General features: G+C 45.2%; 1 protein-coding gene across 2 annotated transcripts in view; it reads right to left on the minus strand.

Annotated features, from left to right (window-relative positions):
* ME3 (malic enzyme 3) overlaps positions 1-17,972 on the minus strand; it is a 223,466-nt gene that overhangs the window by 58,108 nt on the left and 147,386 nt on the right. For both annotated transcript variants that reach the window (XM_075548695.1, XM_075548696.1), the window contains exon 6: positions 9,443-9,546. In XM_075548695.1, coding sequence (XP_075404810.1) covers positions 9,443-9,546 — 104 coding nt within the window. The remainder of the gene's footprint in view (positions 1-9,442; positions 9,547-17,972) is intronic.

Here is a 17,972-nt window from a genome sequence, read left to right on the forward strand (position 1 = left end):
GCAGATATACTCCTATAGGAGTGCGATTAACTGGAATCAACGTGATTCCGGTTTTTATTCCCCAGGTAGAATGTTAAGCATTTTCCATTGATTTTCCATTCATTTATCCACCATAAACACTCAAGAAGTTATCCTCTCCTAGAAACACATTTGAGGGAGAGGGATTAGGCACATATAAATTAAATGACTTGTGAATAAATGGCAGCTCAGAGATTCAAAAGCAGGGAGCCTAATTCTACAGGATGTACCAGTGACATCTGTAGTCGGTCCTAAGGTCTCAAGAGAGCTCCCTTTCTCTGAGGAGGTCAGGGACTTCTCCCGGCACATCTAACTGGACCTGAGCATGGAATGATAAACCCTCTCAGTCTTCAGTCTGCTTGGTAGGATGGGAGAAATGAGGTTCTGGAGAGCTGGAGGCTGGTTCACATTTTGCTCCAGTCTCCCATCCTTTTATTTGACTCAGATTGATGCCTTGCAGGCCTAGGCGTCTGTGACCACCAGGCTCCCATTCTGAGGGGAACATGAAGGCACCAGATGGTCAACAATTAGACATGGAAGGGCGATACTGGAAAACAGTTCTGCTCCTTCAAAGGCCAGACATACCAGAATAAGTCCTGATACTCCTTCTTCTGAGCTTGCTCACATGTGGTTTCGGTTCATAGCCTTTAATCCATTCTTCCAGATAGCTCTGGTGGAACACTGCTGACTCACTGGGCTACAAACCACAAGGGTGCTGGTTCAAACACACCAGCTTCTCCTTGGGAGAAAGATGTGGCTTATGTGCTCCTATAAAGATGTAAACCTTGAAAACCTACCAGGCCAGTTCTACTCTGTTCTATAGGGTCGCTTTGAGTCTGGATCAACTTGATAGCAGTGAATGAATGAGTTAACTGACAGCTAGCTTTCAATCCCTCCAACAACCAACTAACTAATCAGGCATATCCTCATCCAACCCCATCATTTGCTGTGTGTCCACCATTCCTAAAGCCATGTCCCGCCCCACCCCACTCCCACCCCCCACCCCCCGCCTTTCCCAGGACTGCCAATCTAGTAGAGACATTGCAGTGTCATCGACTGGAGTCTAGAAGAGATGCTACAGAGTCATAGGCAAACTTGAGGCAGGAATGATGGGCAAAGGGCATCTATTCTAGCCACTGCACACTTTAACCCCTCCACAACAGTCTGCAATGTCTTTGTTCCATCTCTGCTCTGGCTGTGAGATTAAAGTCAAAACAACAACCACAAGCTTTAAAGAGGCTCACGATCACTGCAGAAGAGATGTCACAACAGTGCCTGATTAGTAAACAGTACACAGTCAATATGTTACACTATGTATACGAGGAGATAAATGGTTCCAGGCCAGCCTGGTTAGCACAGCTTTCTGAGAGAAGCCAGAACTAGAGTCGCCATGTTTCTGCCTCTAAGCTCTCCCATGTCCTGTCCCTTTCCACTCAATAACTCCAAGAATCTACCCTGGCTCCCTGTTGCTAACTGTACCAAGTCCTGAATAAACTATCATATGTATCAGTCATTTTGAATCAATTTTAGCAGGATTCTTTAATCACTGAAATCTTGAAAAGAACCCCAATACAGAAAGCAATAGAGAAAAATTAAAGTGTTTCTTCACGTAGTTTAAACCTTTCATGGTTGGTGGGAAATATTCCATTTCTAATACACCCGATGCACTGTTCTAGAGTCCTGGGGCTAGGGGAGCTCACTTTACACGACTCTTTCTCCTCCTAAGCAGTGATCATTATGACCCTTTGGTTGGGGTTTGGCGCCTGGCCCAGTCCTGCTTAGCTTTATTTTGAACCTCAAAACCCCACCTGCCTGCAGTAGAGTCAGCCTTCCAGGGTCTTCTGCACACTTCCTTGGGTCCCCGTGTCCTTACTTTTTTCAGGATCTACTTTCTAATGGAATGACTTTTTTTTCCTTGCTGCTTTTTCAAATTCATCCCCAAATGAACAATTCCATATCTCCCATGAACCTTTCTCTAACTAGTCATTCATTCCTGATAGCTCTTTCCTGAGTTTCCACTGAACCGAAAGGGGACATCCAATAGTGAACACCCATCTTTATTTTCTGTTATGATTTTTGTCTTCTCAGAAGATCTGGTGAGCCCTGGCTTGTATTTCTTTTGAAGTTCACATAGTTTAGTGGATCTCAGATTCATTCAGCTCTGCATCCACCAGCCTGTGGGTTCCCTGCTTCATCTTCCTGCTTCCTGTCAGTCTGCCTCTGCAGCTGTATGAGTCGTGAGAAACCTTCAGCTTATCTCTTCCTATATGCACACACATACGAGAGCCACTGCTCTTGTCTCTCTAGAGCAGTGGTTCTCAACCTTTCTAACGCTGCGACACGTTCATACAGTTCCTCATATGGTGGTGACACCCAACCATAAATTATTTTTGTTGATACTTCATAACTATCATTTTGCTACTGTTATGAATCGGACAACCCCTGTGAAAGGTTTGTTCAACCCCCAAAGGGGTCACGACCCACAGGTTGAAAACTGCTGCTCTAGAGAAACCAGCCTAAGACAGAGAAGAAAAATCTTCAAACTTCAGAGCACTGTGGTCTCTGAGTTGTTATTCAGCCATTGGAACTGATTAAACCAAATGATTTCTCATGGAATCAGGATAGCGAACATGTCCCCACCTAATTCTGTTTATGGCAGACCCTGCTCCTCAATCATGGCACTCATAGAGGGCTTAGAATCCTAGCAATCAGAGTTGGCACACAGAGTAACCACTGCCACTTCTATGAAAGATATCCTGGTCTAATCCTAAATTTCATTGAGAATTTTACATTGTGACTTCCCATCAGACACAGGTCATTCCTTAGTGAAATAAATCATTCCCTCAACGGTAAATGCCCTAATTGAACTGACAACATCCATCTAGTTCAGTATTCTAGGTGAATATTCTCATCCCAGAATATTTCTTTCATACATGAGACTTACATATAGACTCAGAGACTTAGCCAAATTTAGAGGTTGTAGCAGTTACATAATCTCCTGTCAATTTGCGAAGGGGTGGAGTCTAGCTTGTCAATTGTGTTGAAGCTTGAGGATGTCATTTGGAGGCATGGCAGAGATAACTAGCTGGCTAGAGGCCAGATGTAGACACTCTGTGTCCAGGCATTCCTGTTGACAAGCCACATGGAACTATGTTGAGAGATCCACAGCCCCAGAACTGGAGGAGCCACTTGGAGACCCATGCCAGCATTGAGATGCTTCCACCACCACTGGGTCCACAAGACCCTCTACCCACTGGCCTGTGATCTTTCTGCATTCTGTCATTGCATGGCTGCGTGAATCTAAAGAGGAATTTATGGACTAGTATTGACATATGGGCTAAAATCGGACTTATGAACTTGATCTGCACTGGGCTGAGATGTTTTCTAATGTATAATTGCTCTTTGATATAAAGTTCTCTCTTAGACACATATAAGTGTCTATGAATTTGTTCTCTAGTCAACCCAGATCAAAACAGAGGTCAACTTGTCTCCAGTAGATATACAAGAAGAGCCTTTGAATGAAAAGTGACTTAGGGACAGAATGAGTACTTATTTTTCCTTTGATGTTGGTCCACCATGCCTAACACCTTATCTGGCACATAGCAGGAATTTAGTTAGTCTTTGATTTAATATGACACATTACCTTGCTCAAATATGTAACTGGGCTATTTTCTCTGCATTTCTAGATGGTATCTTCCTACATCAAAACCACTGCCACTGAGTTGATGCCAACTCATCGTAATCCTTATGTAGGATTTCTGAGGCTGTAAATCTTTATAGGAACAGAAAGCCTCATCTTTCTCCCATGGAACAGTGGGTGCATTTGAACTATTCACCTTGTGGTTAGCAGTCCAATAGTTACCTGACAGACCCACAAGGGCTCACTTCTTCCTAAACCAGGGGGCCGTGGAAAAATTCCATTATCTTTTCATTCCATTTTCCTACAAACTTTTTGTAGCCCCATTGTTGATAAGACTGGATGTTCACCTCATCCCCCATTTTTTGTCTTTTCCAGGTTGGATTGGGACTGGGGAGGTCTACAGTGAACCATGCCTCCTGGTATTACATTCTTGGGCTTTCTATATTCCTGGATTATGGGCTAAATTAGCTAGCAGAATATGATGGAAGTGATATGGTGCCATTTCCAGATGTCATCCTTAAGAAAGCCTGGTAGCTCTCACTTTTGGCTTCTTGGAAGTCCTGGGTTACCATGCAAAATGTATGGCTACTGAAGAGAAGGGACCATTAGGAGAAATCATGTAAATAGGGAGCAACCCTAAGACTATCTGGAGAGAGGAGTGTGAATATTCGAGTATCCCAGTTTCCCAGTGTCCCAACCTACCCCCCCCCCCCACCACACCTCTCCCAATTGCTCAGCTGAAAGCAGTTATATGGTGATGGCTGGCAAACTCAGCTAAGAACCAACCCAAGTGAGTCAGTTCAGATTGCAGATTCATGAGCAAATAAAATGCACTACTAAGCCACTCAGATTTGAGTACAGTTTGTTACTCCAACAATAGATAACTGACACGGGATGTATGAGGGGGCACAACACCCCCCCAAACAAAACAAAACAAAACAAAAAAACCTGGAATTGCACTGGGTAGAACAGAGCTAACTTAGTACCCATTTTTTCCTGCTAGGTGAGCATCAAACAACTCACTCTGAGTTAGTGCACCCAGTGGCGTCTCCTGGGAAGGTTCTCTGTGGTCACAGTAATTTAAAAAAATCATTTTATTGGGGGCTCTTACTACTCATATCACAATCCATACATCCATGCATTGTGTCAAGCACATTTGTACATATGTTGTCATCATCATTCTCAAAACATTTTCTTTCCTACTTGAGCACTTGGTATCAACTCCTCATTTTTCCCCTCCCTCACAAACTCTTGATAATTCATAATTTTTTTTCATGCCTTACACTGTCTGATGTCTCCCTTCACCCACCTTTCTGTTGTTCCTCCCCAGGGAGGAGGTTATATGTACATCCTTGTAATCGGTTCCCCCTTTCTACCCCACTTTCCCTCCACCCTCCTGTTACACCACTCTCACCACTGGTCCTGAGGGGTTTATCTGTCCTGGATTCCCTGTGTTTCCAGTTCCTATCTCTACCAGTGTACATCCTCTGGTTAGCCAGATTTGCAAGGTAGAATTGGGATCATGATAGTGGGGAGAGGAAGTACTTAAGAACTAGAGGAAAGATGTATGTTTCATTGTTACTACACTGCACCCCGACTGGCTCATCTCCTCTCCACGATCCTTCTGTAAGGGGGTATCCAATTGTCCATCATTCACAATGATTTGATTTTTTGTTCTTTGATGCCTGATACCTGATCCCATCGACACATCATGATCACACAGGCTGGCGTGCTTCTTCCATATGGTTTTGTTGCTTCTCAGCTACATGGCTGCTTGTTTATCTTCAAGCCTTTTAAGACCCCAGATGCTATATCTTTTGATAGCTGGGCACCATCAGATTTCTTCACCACCTTTGCTTATGCACCCACTTTGTCTTCAGTGATCAGGTAACAGTACATTTTATCGTGAAAGCAGTTTCCCTTGAATCTCATTTTTTTGTGATGGCTGATTTAAGAGAATAGTGCGTGGCTGTGGAATTTTGATTCCTGCTTGGGAAAAATGCTGCAGAAACTGTTGTGATGTTGAACATAGCTTACAAGGACAGCACTGTGCGAAAAACTCCAGTATATGAGTGGTTTTCTCATTTCAAAGAAGGTGAAATATTGATTGGCGACAAGCCTTGTTCTGGACATGTGTCAACTTCTTGACCGTATGAGAATGTTGACTTGTCGTGCGTTTGGAGTTCATTCCACCAGGTCAGACTGTTAATCAAGCTTTCTATTTAGAGGTTCTGAAAAGACAGCCTAATAGTGTGTGACAAAAAGGCTGACTTGTGGCAGTTGGGGGACTGGTTTTGTCACCATGACAGTGCTCCTGCTCACACAGCCATCTCAGTGCACCAGTTTTTGGCCCAAACCAGCATTCCTCTCTTGCCCCATACACCTTACTCACCTGATCTCACTCCGTGCAACTTATTTTTGTTTTCATGAATGTAGAGGGACATGAAAGGGCAGCGATTTGATAATGTAGAAGAGGTGAAGAAAAAAAATAAGAGAGTTGCTGTCAGCCATCCAAACAGATGAGTTTGAAAACTGTTTCCAAGAATGGAATTGCAGATTTGACAAAAGTATTACGTGCAATGGAGAGTACTTTGAAGGTGATGAGGTTGTTTTGTAAAAAAAAAAAAAATTAAATACATACTTTGGGAAAAATTCATTTTGGGTTTTTTTGGTACCCAACCATGTACCTTAACACTACTGATTAAGGTTCAAAGGGAAGTATAAAATTTTATCTTGTTGTGCTCTGCTTCATGTAAATATAAATTCCTTTGCTATCAATCTGATCAGGATACAACAGAAAAAAATTAAGCTATCTGTAACTGTATTTGAAGGGAAACCTTAGGGGCATGTTCCAAACATAAAGGCAGAAGGAAATGGGAACAGGGGCAGAGGGGATCTGGACTTGGGGGAATTCCATGTATTCTGAGGTGATATAGCATATGTGCGTGCCTTGGAAAGGGCAGATGCTCACAGTGAATTCAACAGGTGGTAATTAAGGACCTAGACAGTAGTTGGGATCAGAAATCGGAGGTCCATGGCTGTCTGGATGGTTTTGGAAACCAGATCCTTCTACAATGAATTTAATGGTGATCCCCACTATGGCTATGGTGTGAACTTCCATAGTTGAGTCCAGGATGTGTGTGTGTGTGTGTGTGACAGAGAAAAGGAGAGGGTGATAGATAGATGGAGAGAGAGGATAGACACAAGGATAAAGAGAAACACAGAGAAAGATAAATAGAAAGCCAGAGAGAGTCAGAGTCAGAAAGAAGCAAATATTTCTGGAGCTAAAAGGTAGATGAGCCTTTTTAAAAGTTGGGTTTTCTTTAACTACTATTTTCATTCTTCTTCATCATTCTTGTGTGAGCAGTGTAGGAATCTCTACATTTCGGCTTTGAAGGATGGGGAAAGGAAGTGCTTCCTTCTCCTGGTCTGCATTCGAGCTGAAGCTGCTGCTGCTGCTATCACGTTTCTGTCCAACCCAGGTTAAATATCAGCTAGATTAGGGCTCCCTGTACAAATATGAAACAGATGATTTGCATCCATCCTCATATAAGTAAAGGAGCCTTGGGAGTGCACTGGCTAAACACTCGGATGCCAAGTGAATCCACCAGCCATTCCACAGGAGAAAAGAGGGGAAATCTACTTCCATAAAGACTTACAGCCTTGCAACCCCCACCCCCCCCATAGGACAGCTCAGCTTTGACCTGTAAGGTTGCTATGAGGCAGTATTGGCTCAGTAGCAACCAAGCTACTGCAAGTAATACTTAAAAAAAAATTAGGTGGAGTCATCAGGAAGAGGCTGTTTCAGCAGGATGTCATGCTCAGGTGCAAGCTCCTTGAGCCACTGATGGCAGGAAGAGCCAGTGGGAATCATGGAATGACTAATCTTTGCCACAGGAACCTCAGAATGGCCCTCAGAATAGAAGACTCTGAAGAGGACAAATGTAGCCACCTATTGCTATGGCTCATAGGCTTAAGCGGAGATTCCTCTGCCTTACTGGGCTTCCCTGTAGCCCAGTTCTGGACAGTAACTCTGCCATAGCAAGTTTTGTTTCTGACCCCCACATCGGAAGACACCCCCAGAAAAGTGAGTAAGGGCACGAAGGTGGAACATTTTATTAGCAGGAGGTTTGGAAAGAGACACGAAAGTTGAAGGCAGGGTCACTGTTTCCCAAGGTTCTTTCTTAAAATACATTGCTCTGGGTTGAAGGCTCTGACTCACTCTCAGGCCCAGGCATTCCATTTTGGGGCTACTATATTCCCAAGGGTGCTTGGGAGATCAACACACTTCCCACCTACAGTTTCCACAAGAAACATCTGCTTTAGTTTATTTACAAGTCAAAGCCATGAGCTGTCACGACATCATCTGTTCCACCAAGGGACACATTCCTCTTGCCTGATGCATGTCCTCCTGAGCTTTCACCTCTGGCCCGGCTGTGTGTCTGCAAAGCTGTGAAGTGATTTTGATGATGATTCAAAGAGCCTCATATCCTAATTTACTTAACCTTCTCACATCAATAGCAGGACTCTCTGTGGGGAATCAAGGAATGACTACTCACTCATCAGATAAGCAGTGAACCTTGGAACCCAGGAAGCAATATATATACATATAGGCCTTCAATGTCAAAGTCATTCTCTTCTCTTTTCACCTCTTCATTCACAGGCAACTCAGCACTATAGGAAGCAGTTTAGACTCAAAATCAGCCAACCAGGTTGAGCTTCCAGTCCTGCCAGATACTAAGTGACCTGGGTCAGTTCCCTTAATGATGTCCCCTTAACATTGCCTCAGTTTACTTTTCACCAATGTGACTAATAATACTTTCTTTGCCAAACACCTAGGGTCTTATGAGGTCAGGATAGAATACTGGGGTGGGAAGGTATTCTAAAGAGCATCTGATGGTTGGAATTCCCGTTTATAAACACTACCTGTATGTCTAGCTAGGACTCTTTCTGGTACAGGGAATTCACACTCACAGAGAGTCTGGTGCACTCCCAAAGCCAGCTCAGATTAGACTTGGTGGGCTGTCTTGGTCAGAGGCACACTTTTTGCAGCCTGCTGCTCTGGTTCAAGTGGCTGACCTCCAGTAAGGGAGGACTTTGCCCAGGATAGGCAGGTCCGTTCTGCCATAACCTGTCATTCTTGTGACAGCAAGATGGCTGGAGATTTTCAAGTGAGAGGGAAAATGTTTGGTCTACAGAGGCCTGCCGAGTTGCTGAGACTCACACTGGCTGGAAGCCCAGCAGCATGTCAGCCATGGTAGGGTGAGATGTGGCCACAGTGACAGGCAAACGGGACAGGCAAATGGGGCAGGAGTTGCCAAGTGTGCACACCCCAGTGAGCGTGGACACCTCATAAACCCTGCGAGTCCAGAGCCGGTGTGGTCTGCCAGAGTGGCTCACCGGCACTGCATGGTCCTGGCTGAGAAGTGACGAATGACTAACGTGGAAGCAGCTTTCCAAAGCGATTTTGTCAGGAAGGTAGATTCTTCCCTCCAACACCCTGGCAACATTTGTTTCGTGGTCAGAACCCAGGTTCCTGAAGAAGAGGTTTCCCCTGGGTGCATCAGAGACGTAACCTCCAGATCATAGAGCCTCCAGCTTTCAGCCACCTCTCCACTTCTGAAGGGTCTTCCTGAGGCGAGCCTACGTGCATGGGGTGAAGTCTGCCTGTTTAGACCACCCTGAAAAGCTCACATCGATGGCCTCTGGTTTGTGGATGGATGGAAATCAACGTCGACTTTAACGCTGACATCTCTGTCACACGGAATAGACGGACGCACTTACTTGTCTGTCACAGCCTTCATGAATTCATCGATCAGCTCATCGTACTCTTTCCCACGCACGCGCCGGTGCTTCAGGCCGATATACAGGGGGTCCCTGAGCAGCTCCTGGAACAGACAGCATCCACTACTGAGTGCCCTCTCCGGTGCTTCCTCCTCTCCCCACCCCCACTTCTTCCAGCAGTTTCCTTAAGCATCCTGCTTCCTTTGAAGGCCCAGATGGTGGGAGAAAAAGAGTGAGAATCGGGCCGGGGACTTAGGGGTTCCCTGTGGAAATATCTGGAGGCTAAGTCATTTGTCTGAGTGTGAACGCCTGCACGGGTCACCACTTTATGTGCCCGGGATGCTCTGAACCAGGCATGCCTCTCTCAAACACAGCCTTCCATCAGATTTTGGGCTTATTTCAGGCTTTCTCATCAGCACCTATTGACATTCTGACCCAGAAGAGTTTTGATGGGGGGGAGGGGGACTGTTCTATGCGCACTAGAGATCTTGCTGCCTCCACTAACCACTAGATAACCGTGGCATCATCCTGAGTGATGAGAATGCGTAATACTTCTGGCCATTGTGAAATGCTGCCAACAACATCAAGGTTGGGGGCTTGAGGTAAAAGTAGGAAAAGGATATGGTGTGTTTGGGAAATGGAGTCGCTCTATGTGGTAAGGGTTTAGGGAATCAGTTTGGGGATCTAAATCACCATTAAAATGTGAAGAACACAGCTTTCCCCCAGATCCTGGATGCTTCCTCCCCCCAACTACCATGATCCGAATTCTACCTTGCAGGACTGGATAGGGCAGAGATTGTACACAGGTGCATATAGGAGCTAGAGGCACAGGGAATCCAGGATGGATGATACCTTCAGGACCAGGGGTGTGAGGGGCGAGGCTGGGAGAGTAGAGGGTGAGTGGGTTGCAAAGGGGGAACCGATTACAAGGATCTACATGTGACCTTCTCCCTGGGGGATGGACAACAGAGAAGGGGGTGAAGGGATATGCTGGATAGGGCAAGATATGACAAAATAATAATCTATATGTGGATTGTGATAAGAGTTGTATGAGCCCCTAATAAAAACAAATGTGCACTCTCATCTTAAGCGGTGCTGCAGGACAACGCGTGTCAGGGGCTCTGCCTTCCAGGGTCTTTGAGTTAAGTTGCACCCCAGCCACCGGAAAGCTAAGTGATTTCCTGTTAAGCCATCGGGTAGGGACAGACTACCAGCTGCACAGGGTGACGGTGATGATTAAAGGAAATAAGAATAGATATGAATAAAAGTGTGCCATCTGGTATCTTGATTTTGACACTTAAAATGCTTTCAGACTCAATTGTCCAGGGGGACGCCTAGTCGTTTTAATGATTGCCTAACGACCCATCAGTGTATGATTCTGTCATTATTTTAGCATTTCCCTGGACGAGTTTAGACGAAATGGCAGCAGCTCTCATTTCCTGGTGTTTCCTGTGTGCCAAGTACTATTCTGTAACGGTGCAGCAGCCAGGGAGGCGAGGGGCTCAGAACGCCCTCCAGAGACACTGCTGAGGGAAGGGCAGCCGGTGAACCGTGTTCAGCTGCCACCTTTCAGGACTGCTCCTAATCAATGAGCATGGGAGGAATGCCAGGGCAGGTCACTCTGGCCCAAGACTCTTCTCTGGCTCTCTTGCAGGGGACTTCCCGTTGGCCTGGCAGACATTTGCCAGATGATTTCAGCCAGAACTCTTCCCACACAATCTTTCTTCTCCTTTTTCTTTTTTCACAAGTACCAGAATGGCATTTTGGTCTGAAAGGCCACCCACCCCACTACTCCTGCTCTCTCCGTTGGATCCTTCACTGTCATTTCCTCCCACAGGACGCCCATTTCACAAGCCGGGCAACAGAGAAGTCAGGCAACTACCCGAGACTATGTGCTAGTGAGTGGTAGAGCCTTGACTCAAATCTAGACAGCTGGCCCCGGAGATCAGGACCCTAACTCCTGTGTCATTTGGCTTAGGCAGCTCTTTCACTTAATAAGAATTGACTTATTATTTTTAAAGAATTGACTCTAGACCCACTCTGTCATGATATCAATGTAGGAGGTGGCTGGGAGGCGGCGGCAAAGAACAGGAAGGCTCTGCCTCCCCAGCTCCTGTCCCCCACAGCGTGGGTCCTCACAGTCGGTCAGACGTGGGTTAGCACTTTCTTGAAGGCATTACATAACAGGGTTTAGAAAGAAGCAAGGCTCTAATTTCCTTTCTCACTCTCCTCCTCCTTTGTGTTGAATGTCCTTGAATGTTTAGGTGTCTTCCCTGGGTTATGTGTGTATGTGTAGGGTGTGGGGGGCGGGGCGCCTAAGGGTTGAGATGCCTTCCACTCAGTGACCATCAGAAAATCAGAGGGAGGTAACAAACAGCAGCCAATGGCGAATGAGAAAGTTAATGATAAAATAGCAATTTTGTGGACAGTTAGTCAATCATTTAAGATATATATATATATCTTTGAACCAATGAAGGTATATTATATACTTTAGGTATATATAAGGTGTGTGTGTATATATATATATATATATATATATATATATATATACACACACACACACTTCAATGAAGGTATATATATACTCACTAGCACATATATGTAATATATATCTAATATACCTTCATTGGTTCAAATGATACATATATACACAGCCATCTGCACAAAAGTGTAGGAGCTGAGTTTTAAGTGAAAAAAGTAGGATATTAAATCACACAGATATCATAATTACAATGATCTGAAACATACATGTACATTCTGGAAGGGCAAACACAAAAGTGAAAAAAATAGAATAGCTTTTGACATTTGTGGAAAATATTCACACTTTCATTTCATTCAGTATTCATTTTACAGTTCTTACAGTGATTAAAAGGGTACATTGAGTGGTATAATTTTCAGCATTTCTAAGTCAATGGTATCCCTGGTACAATTAGACAGCATAGAGTGTGCTCTGCAGCGTTGGCTGCCAATACTGTTTCTGGGGCGCATTTGTATTCTCCAGCAGAACTGAAAAATCCTGGGATTTTCCAATAACCTCTCAGTTCATCAGCAATAAAGATCAAGGACCATTAGTTAAGAGTGACTATAAAACTGTAAGCAGTCCTTATAATATATGTATATATATATATAAACTTGTAATTTAATAACAAAATATTTAATGCTGCAAATTCTTAAACACGAATAATATGTACCCTCCCCACCCAAAGTCAGAAAGCTTCCATATGGAATTGATGGTGAGAAATACTTTCCTGTATTTTTTTTAGAAAGAACATGTTTTTATTTATTTACTTTTTAAAAATTAAAAAAAATCTTTTTATTGGGGCTCATAAAGCTCTTATCACAATCTGTACATACATCAATTGAGCAAATTACCCTTATACATTCGTTGCACCCATCATTCTCATAATTCACCTTCCACTTGGGTTCCTGGAATCAGCTTGGTTTCCCTTTTTTCCCCCCTCCCCCTCCCTCCCCGCTCCTACTCCTGGTCCCTTGATAGTTTATAAATAATTATTATATCTTATCTTACACTCCCCGGCGTCTTCCCTCACCCGCCTCCCCATTGCCCATCTCCCAGAGAGGAGGTTACACATAGATCTCCGAGATCGGTTCTCCCTTTCTACACCCCCTTCCCTCCTGGTGTCGCCACTCCCACCGCTGGTGTTGAGGGGTTCGTCTGTCCTAGATTCCTTGTGCCTCCAGATCCCCGCTGCACCGCTGTACATCCTCTGGTATAACCAGGTCCGCAAGGTAGAATTGGGGTCATGAAACTTTCCTGTATTTTTATACTGCTTTCAAAGAATTCACTCATTTGATCCTTCTAATAATCTTAACTAGTCTTATCTCTGCTTTACCAATTGGGAGGTGGGCATTTAAAGTTTAAAGAGCTTGCCCCAGCTCACACAGCCAGAAAGTGGCTAAGCTGAGAGTAAGACTTTAGAATTTAAAACAGATAATAAAGATATACTCAAGGGTAAGTAAAAGGTATTGCTACCAGGGTTTATTCTAAAGAAAGCTCATTTAAATATGTCTCTGAGATCAGTGGGTGGCTGCGGGCAAGCTATTTCAGTAGAACACCGGCCTTCCTCTTGCTAGGGTGCTTCAAGGGAGAGAAAACGAGAAGAATGTGTTCTGGAATTGACTGTGGTGATCACTGTACAACTCTTCTGGATATTACTGAACTTTTGAGTTGCATCACATGGAGATGAGGTGCCAATAAAACAGTCTTAAAAATGATCCAATCAAAACAGGAGCTTCTGAAGAATTCCGCCTAATCAGTTAAATTCCAGGCAAAGATGCTGGCTCAAAAGGATATGGCAACAGTTCTTTTGGAATTGCAAAGGGTTAATCTTAACAGATTTTCTCAAAAGACAAGGGACATTTATGGGGACCTACTGTACCGATTTAAAGTCAAGAAAGGTGTGTGTCGGGGTTGTATCCTCTCACCATCCTAGTCACACACCCTGCTGGGCAAATCATCCGAGAAGCTGGGCTGCATGAAGAAGAACTCAGCATCAGGACTGGGGGAAGGCGTATGGACAACCTTGGGCATGCAGATGCCACAGCCTTGCTTGCTGACAGTGAAGACCACTGGAAGCATCTCCTGATTGGGATCAAGGATTACAGCCTTCAAACCACCCGTCTTGGAAGAAGTACAGCCAGAATCCTCCTTAGATGCAAGGATGGTGAGACTTTGCCACAGGTACTTTGGACATGTTACCAGGAGAGACCAGTCTCTGGAAGAGGACATCATGCTTGGTAAAGTAGAGGGTTGGCCAAAAAGAGGATGATCTTGGCAAGATGGACCGACCCAATGGACTCAACCATGACAGTAACTGTGAGGCTGGCACAGGACCGGCTGTTCCTTGTTCTGCTGTGCACGGGGACCCCTGGAGTCAGAACCGACTGCATGGCACCTCACAGCAACTTTATGAAGATGTTTCAAGAAAATGGGAAATTAAGTTGGTGACGAAAAGGCCAGAAAAGTTGTGTCGAGGACTTTCCCCCATCATGACAATGTACTTGTTCATCTTTTGAGGGTAGCAAGGGCTCATCCTTCGGGAATGTTTTCTTTTACATCTTACCCCATCTAACAACCTACAACTCTGATCTTGCTCCTTAAGACTTCTTTTTGTTCTTGGAACTCAAAGAACATTGAAAAGGGACGTGACTTGAGTCCCTTGCAAGGCCAAAAGTGTTGGCTTGAGATGGTGCAAATCAAAGAGTGCAGAATTCTTCCAGGAAGAGTTAAAAAGAGAAACGCGTCTTTGGAAATGGGTAGTGCGAGCTGGAGGATATGTGGAGAAACAATAGCTTTGCATTTAACAAATGTTCCTGTGCCTTTTATGCAATGCTTTTTGACTGACTTATGCTAAAAATTATTTGCTTGCCTGAACTTAAAAATTAAAAGGGCGCTCTGTATTTTTATTTGCTAAATTTGACAACTTTATTGCTGTAGAGGAAAGGCCACCCCCTAGCTAGGTGACAGTGGTCGGGATGCCCCCCCAAGCATGTATCTCTGGCCTTGGAATCAGAAAGGACTTTGGGCTTTGTATGTGGGCAGAGCTGGATTTGAATTCAGGCTTGGTCGTGCCACTAGGTGTGTGACTTTGAGTAAAGTAGTTAATTCCCTTCTGCTTATTCTTCCCTTTCTGTCAAATGGAGATAAATGGTCTCTACTACATAATGCAAGCTCTCTGAGAAAAAGATGTGCTCTTGATCCATCTTTGTCTTCTCAGTGATTTCTACAGGGCCGGCACATGTTAGAGCCTTAGAAATATTTAAAGGGAAAAGATATCCATGTGAATTACTTGAATCATGGGACTGAGCTAAGGAGGTGCAGAATCCAAACTGACAGACATCTGAGACATCATGTTCAATGCGCTGCCCAAGATCACACAGAACATTGGTGAGAGCAGTCATGGGAAATTCATGGCGTTCCACAGGCAGAGAGCACTTCCAGGAGAGAGCCAGCCTCATTCACCGCTGAGCCCTTCTATCAAGCTAGGGCGTCTGGCACCTAAATAGTACCCGGATGGCTACTCTTTACCACTGTTCATTTTAACAGGTTTCCTTTAGAATTCAACAAGTCTGTGACTATCATTTGAGGCTAAGGTATTTAGCCAGAGCAGGGGAACCACAACGTTCTCCTCTTCCGTGGGAGTTGAGAGTTGGGTGTGCTCTCTCTGGCTGGTTCCCCGGCTTCGCCTTCCTCTGGTTTATTTTAGAGACAACATTTCTCTTCGTTTGCCACACCATTGCATGGTGGACCTACGCTGGGAGACCAATGAACTCTCTGACCTGGGAAAATATTTGTGTTGTGTAGCAACAAGTGCACCGACATCTAAGTCAGAGAGCACCTGCCACTCTGGGGACGTCATGGGAATGGATTCACACTGTAGACTCTTAATCATAAGGCAGATAATCCCTATACTTTTTTGGGGGGGGGTGCAGGGGACCCAGTCAAATCCAGGAGTAAGTAAAGCTCAGGTGTCTGAAGCATGTGTGCCTCAGAAGGCACGCTGTAGAGAAGGTGGAATACTGATTAGTTGAACTGAAGATACTCTTACAAAGTGGAAGTGGCTCTGTCCCTGTGACTGACCCCAGTGTCCTCACCAATCCATTCACCTCCCCCAGCTCCATTTTTGTTTCTGTGTTGGTCTCTCCAAGGAGACCCAATAGCCCGCTCCACCAGCTTTCTCAGCACAGCATCTCACTGTGGTGTGAATTCAGAGGCTTGAGGCTTCCTCTGGGAGGAGACTTCTAGGGCAGGAGAGACAGGTCCGTGAGCTCTCCCTGCAGACCTGTAGCTCAGTGTGGGCAGAACACTGGGCTTTGAGGCCATTCTTGGGGAAGCCATGTCCCTTCCAGAGTCTCTCCTTTGCTTTGTAAGGGAGGGCATAGAACCAGGCAATATTTCAGGTCCCTTCCAGCTCAGACACAAGCAGCCCTGGGGACACAGTGGTCAACATACTCAGCTGCTAAGGGAGTGGTCGGGGGTTTGAACCCACCAGCCACTGTGCAGAAGAAATTATCTGAAGATTTGCTTTTTGGTGGGCTCTAGACAGCCCACAAAACTCTATGGGGGGTAGTCCTCCTGTCATACAGGGCCACCATGATTCCTATGTCATATCTTAGGATATGGACCGATGTCTTACAGCAACCACCCCCAGCTTGGACAGCCTGGGACTCTGGCCCCAAGTAGATAAAACAAGACACACAAACCAATCCACACACAGCCCTGATTGTGGACTGACAGTGTGCTTGCTCTCTACATAACTCCCCTGCCCACTTGGCTCAGGAACGTAACATAGATGTCCCTTCCTCGTGGGATCATTGCCCCAGATATTTACTTTTCCAAACCTCTTGGTGTGGGCAGGTGAAAGTGACTCAGAGCTTCAGGGTTGTGGAAAGCAGATGTTTTCCTTCAACAGGAAACCTGGAGGGCTGTTTTCTTAGAGACACACATACAGGTGGTCTAGTTATTCTGACACCCAAATTCCTCACAACAGCCTCCTCCCTGCGTTGACATATAAGGTGGAAGCTGCAATGGATTGATTTTGGTTTTTAGCTGTAGGGTGTGAGAAATCGCAGAGTGAATGTATTTGGAAAGGGATAAATCCCCACCTCCCACAGTGAAACAGGATTTACTGTCCTGGCTTTCTCAAAAGGAGCCGGTGCTGCTGTGGCTTGGGATTGGGCTGCTAGGAGGTTCACTCATCATCTGATGCACCAGGAAAATATGAGGCTGCCGGCTCTTGTGAGGGCGCTTAGTCTGGGGAACCCTCTAAAGCAGCAGTTCTCAACCTGTGGGTCACGAGCCCTTTGGGGATCGAACAACCCTTTTACAAAGGTCGCCCGATTCATAACAGTAGCAAAATTACAGTTATGAATTAGCAATGAAAATAATTTTATGGTTGGGGGCGGGTCACCATAGCATGAGGAACTGCATTAGAGGGTCGTGGCCTTAAGAAGGTTGAGAATCATTGCTCTAGACGATCTTTGATGGCAGTGGGGTGGGGCGGGTGGGAGACGGGAAGTTCTTGAAATGGGCCTCGAGGAGGCTCAGCTTCTTAACAATGGGACAACATTACATAAAGCATCGATCAGAAAACAAAAAAAGCATCAATCAGAGCAAAGGCCAGTTGCTATTGGCTTGTTTCTGACTGGTAGTGACCCCCTGGCTGTCAGAATAACACTGTACTATACAACATTTTCAGTGGCTGATTTTTTTTTGGAAGTAGATCACCAGGCCTTTCTCCTGAGGCACCTCTGTGTAGATTTGATCATGGGTACCACAATAGCAGCCACACACTCCGACTTTCTATTGAGTAGCCATTGACCTTGGACTACGTGAAACCCTAACTCTCTTCACCTTGATCACGTAGTCCCTTGCAAGCCTGTGTCCCCCGGGAGCAGAGGGTCATGTTGAAAAGAAGCAGTTCTGGAGTCAGAGATCTGGGTTCAAACCCCAGCTTGGACCCTCACACCTGCAGTAAACAGTTGAACCAACTTCAGCCTAAGCTTCCTC

Source organism: Tenrec ecaudatus, chromosome 4 (genome assembly GCF_050624435.1).
Source record: "Tenrec ecaudatus isolate mTenEca1 chromosome 4, mTenEca1.hap1, whole genome shotgun sequence".
In the NCBI taxonomy this organism is placed as follows: Eukaryota; Metazoa; Chordata; class Mammalia; order Afrosoricida; family Tenrecidae; genus Tenrec; species Tenrec ecaudatus.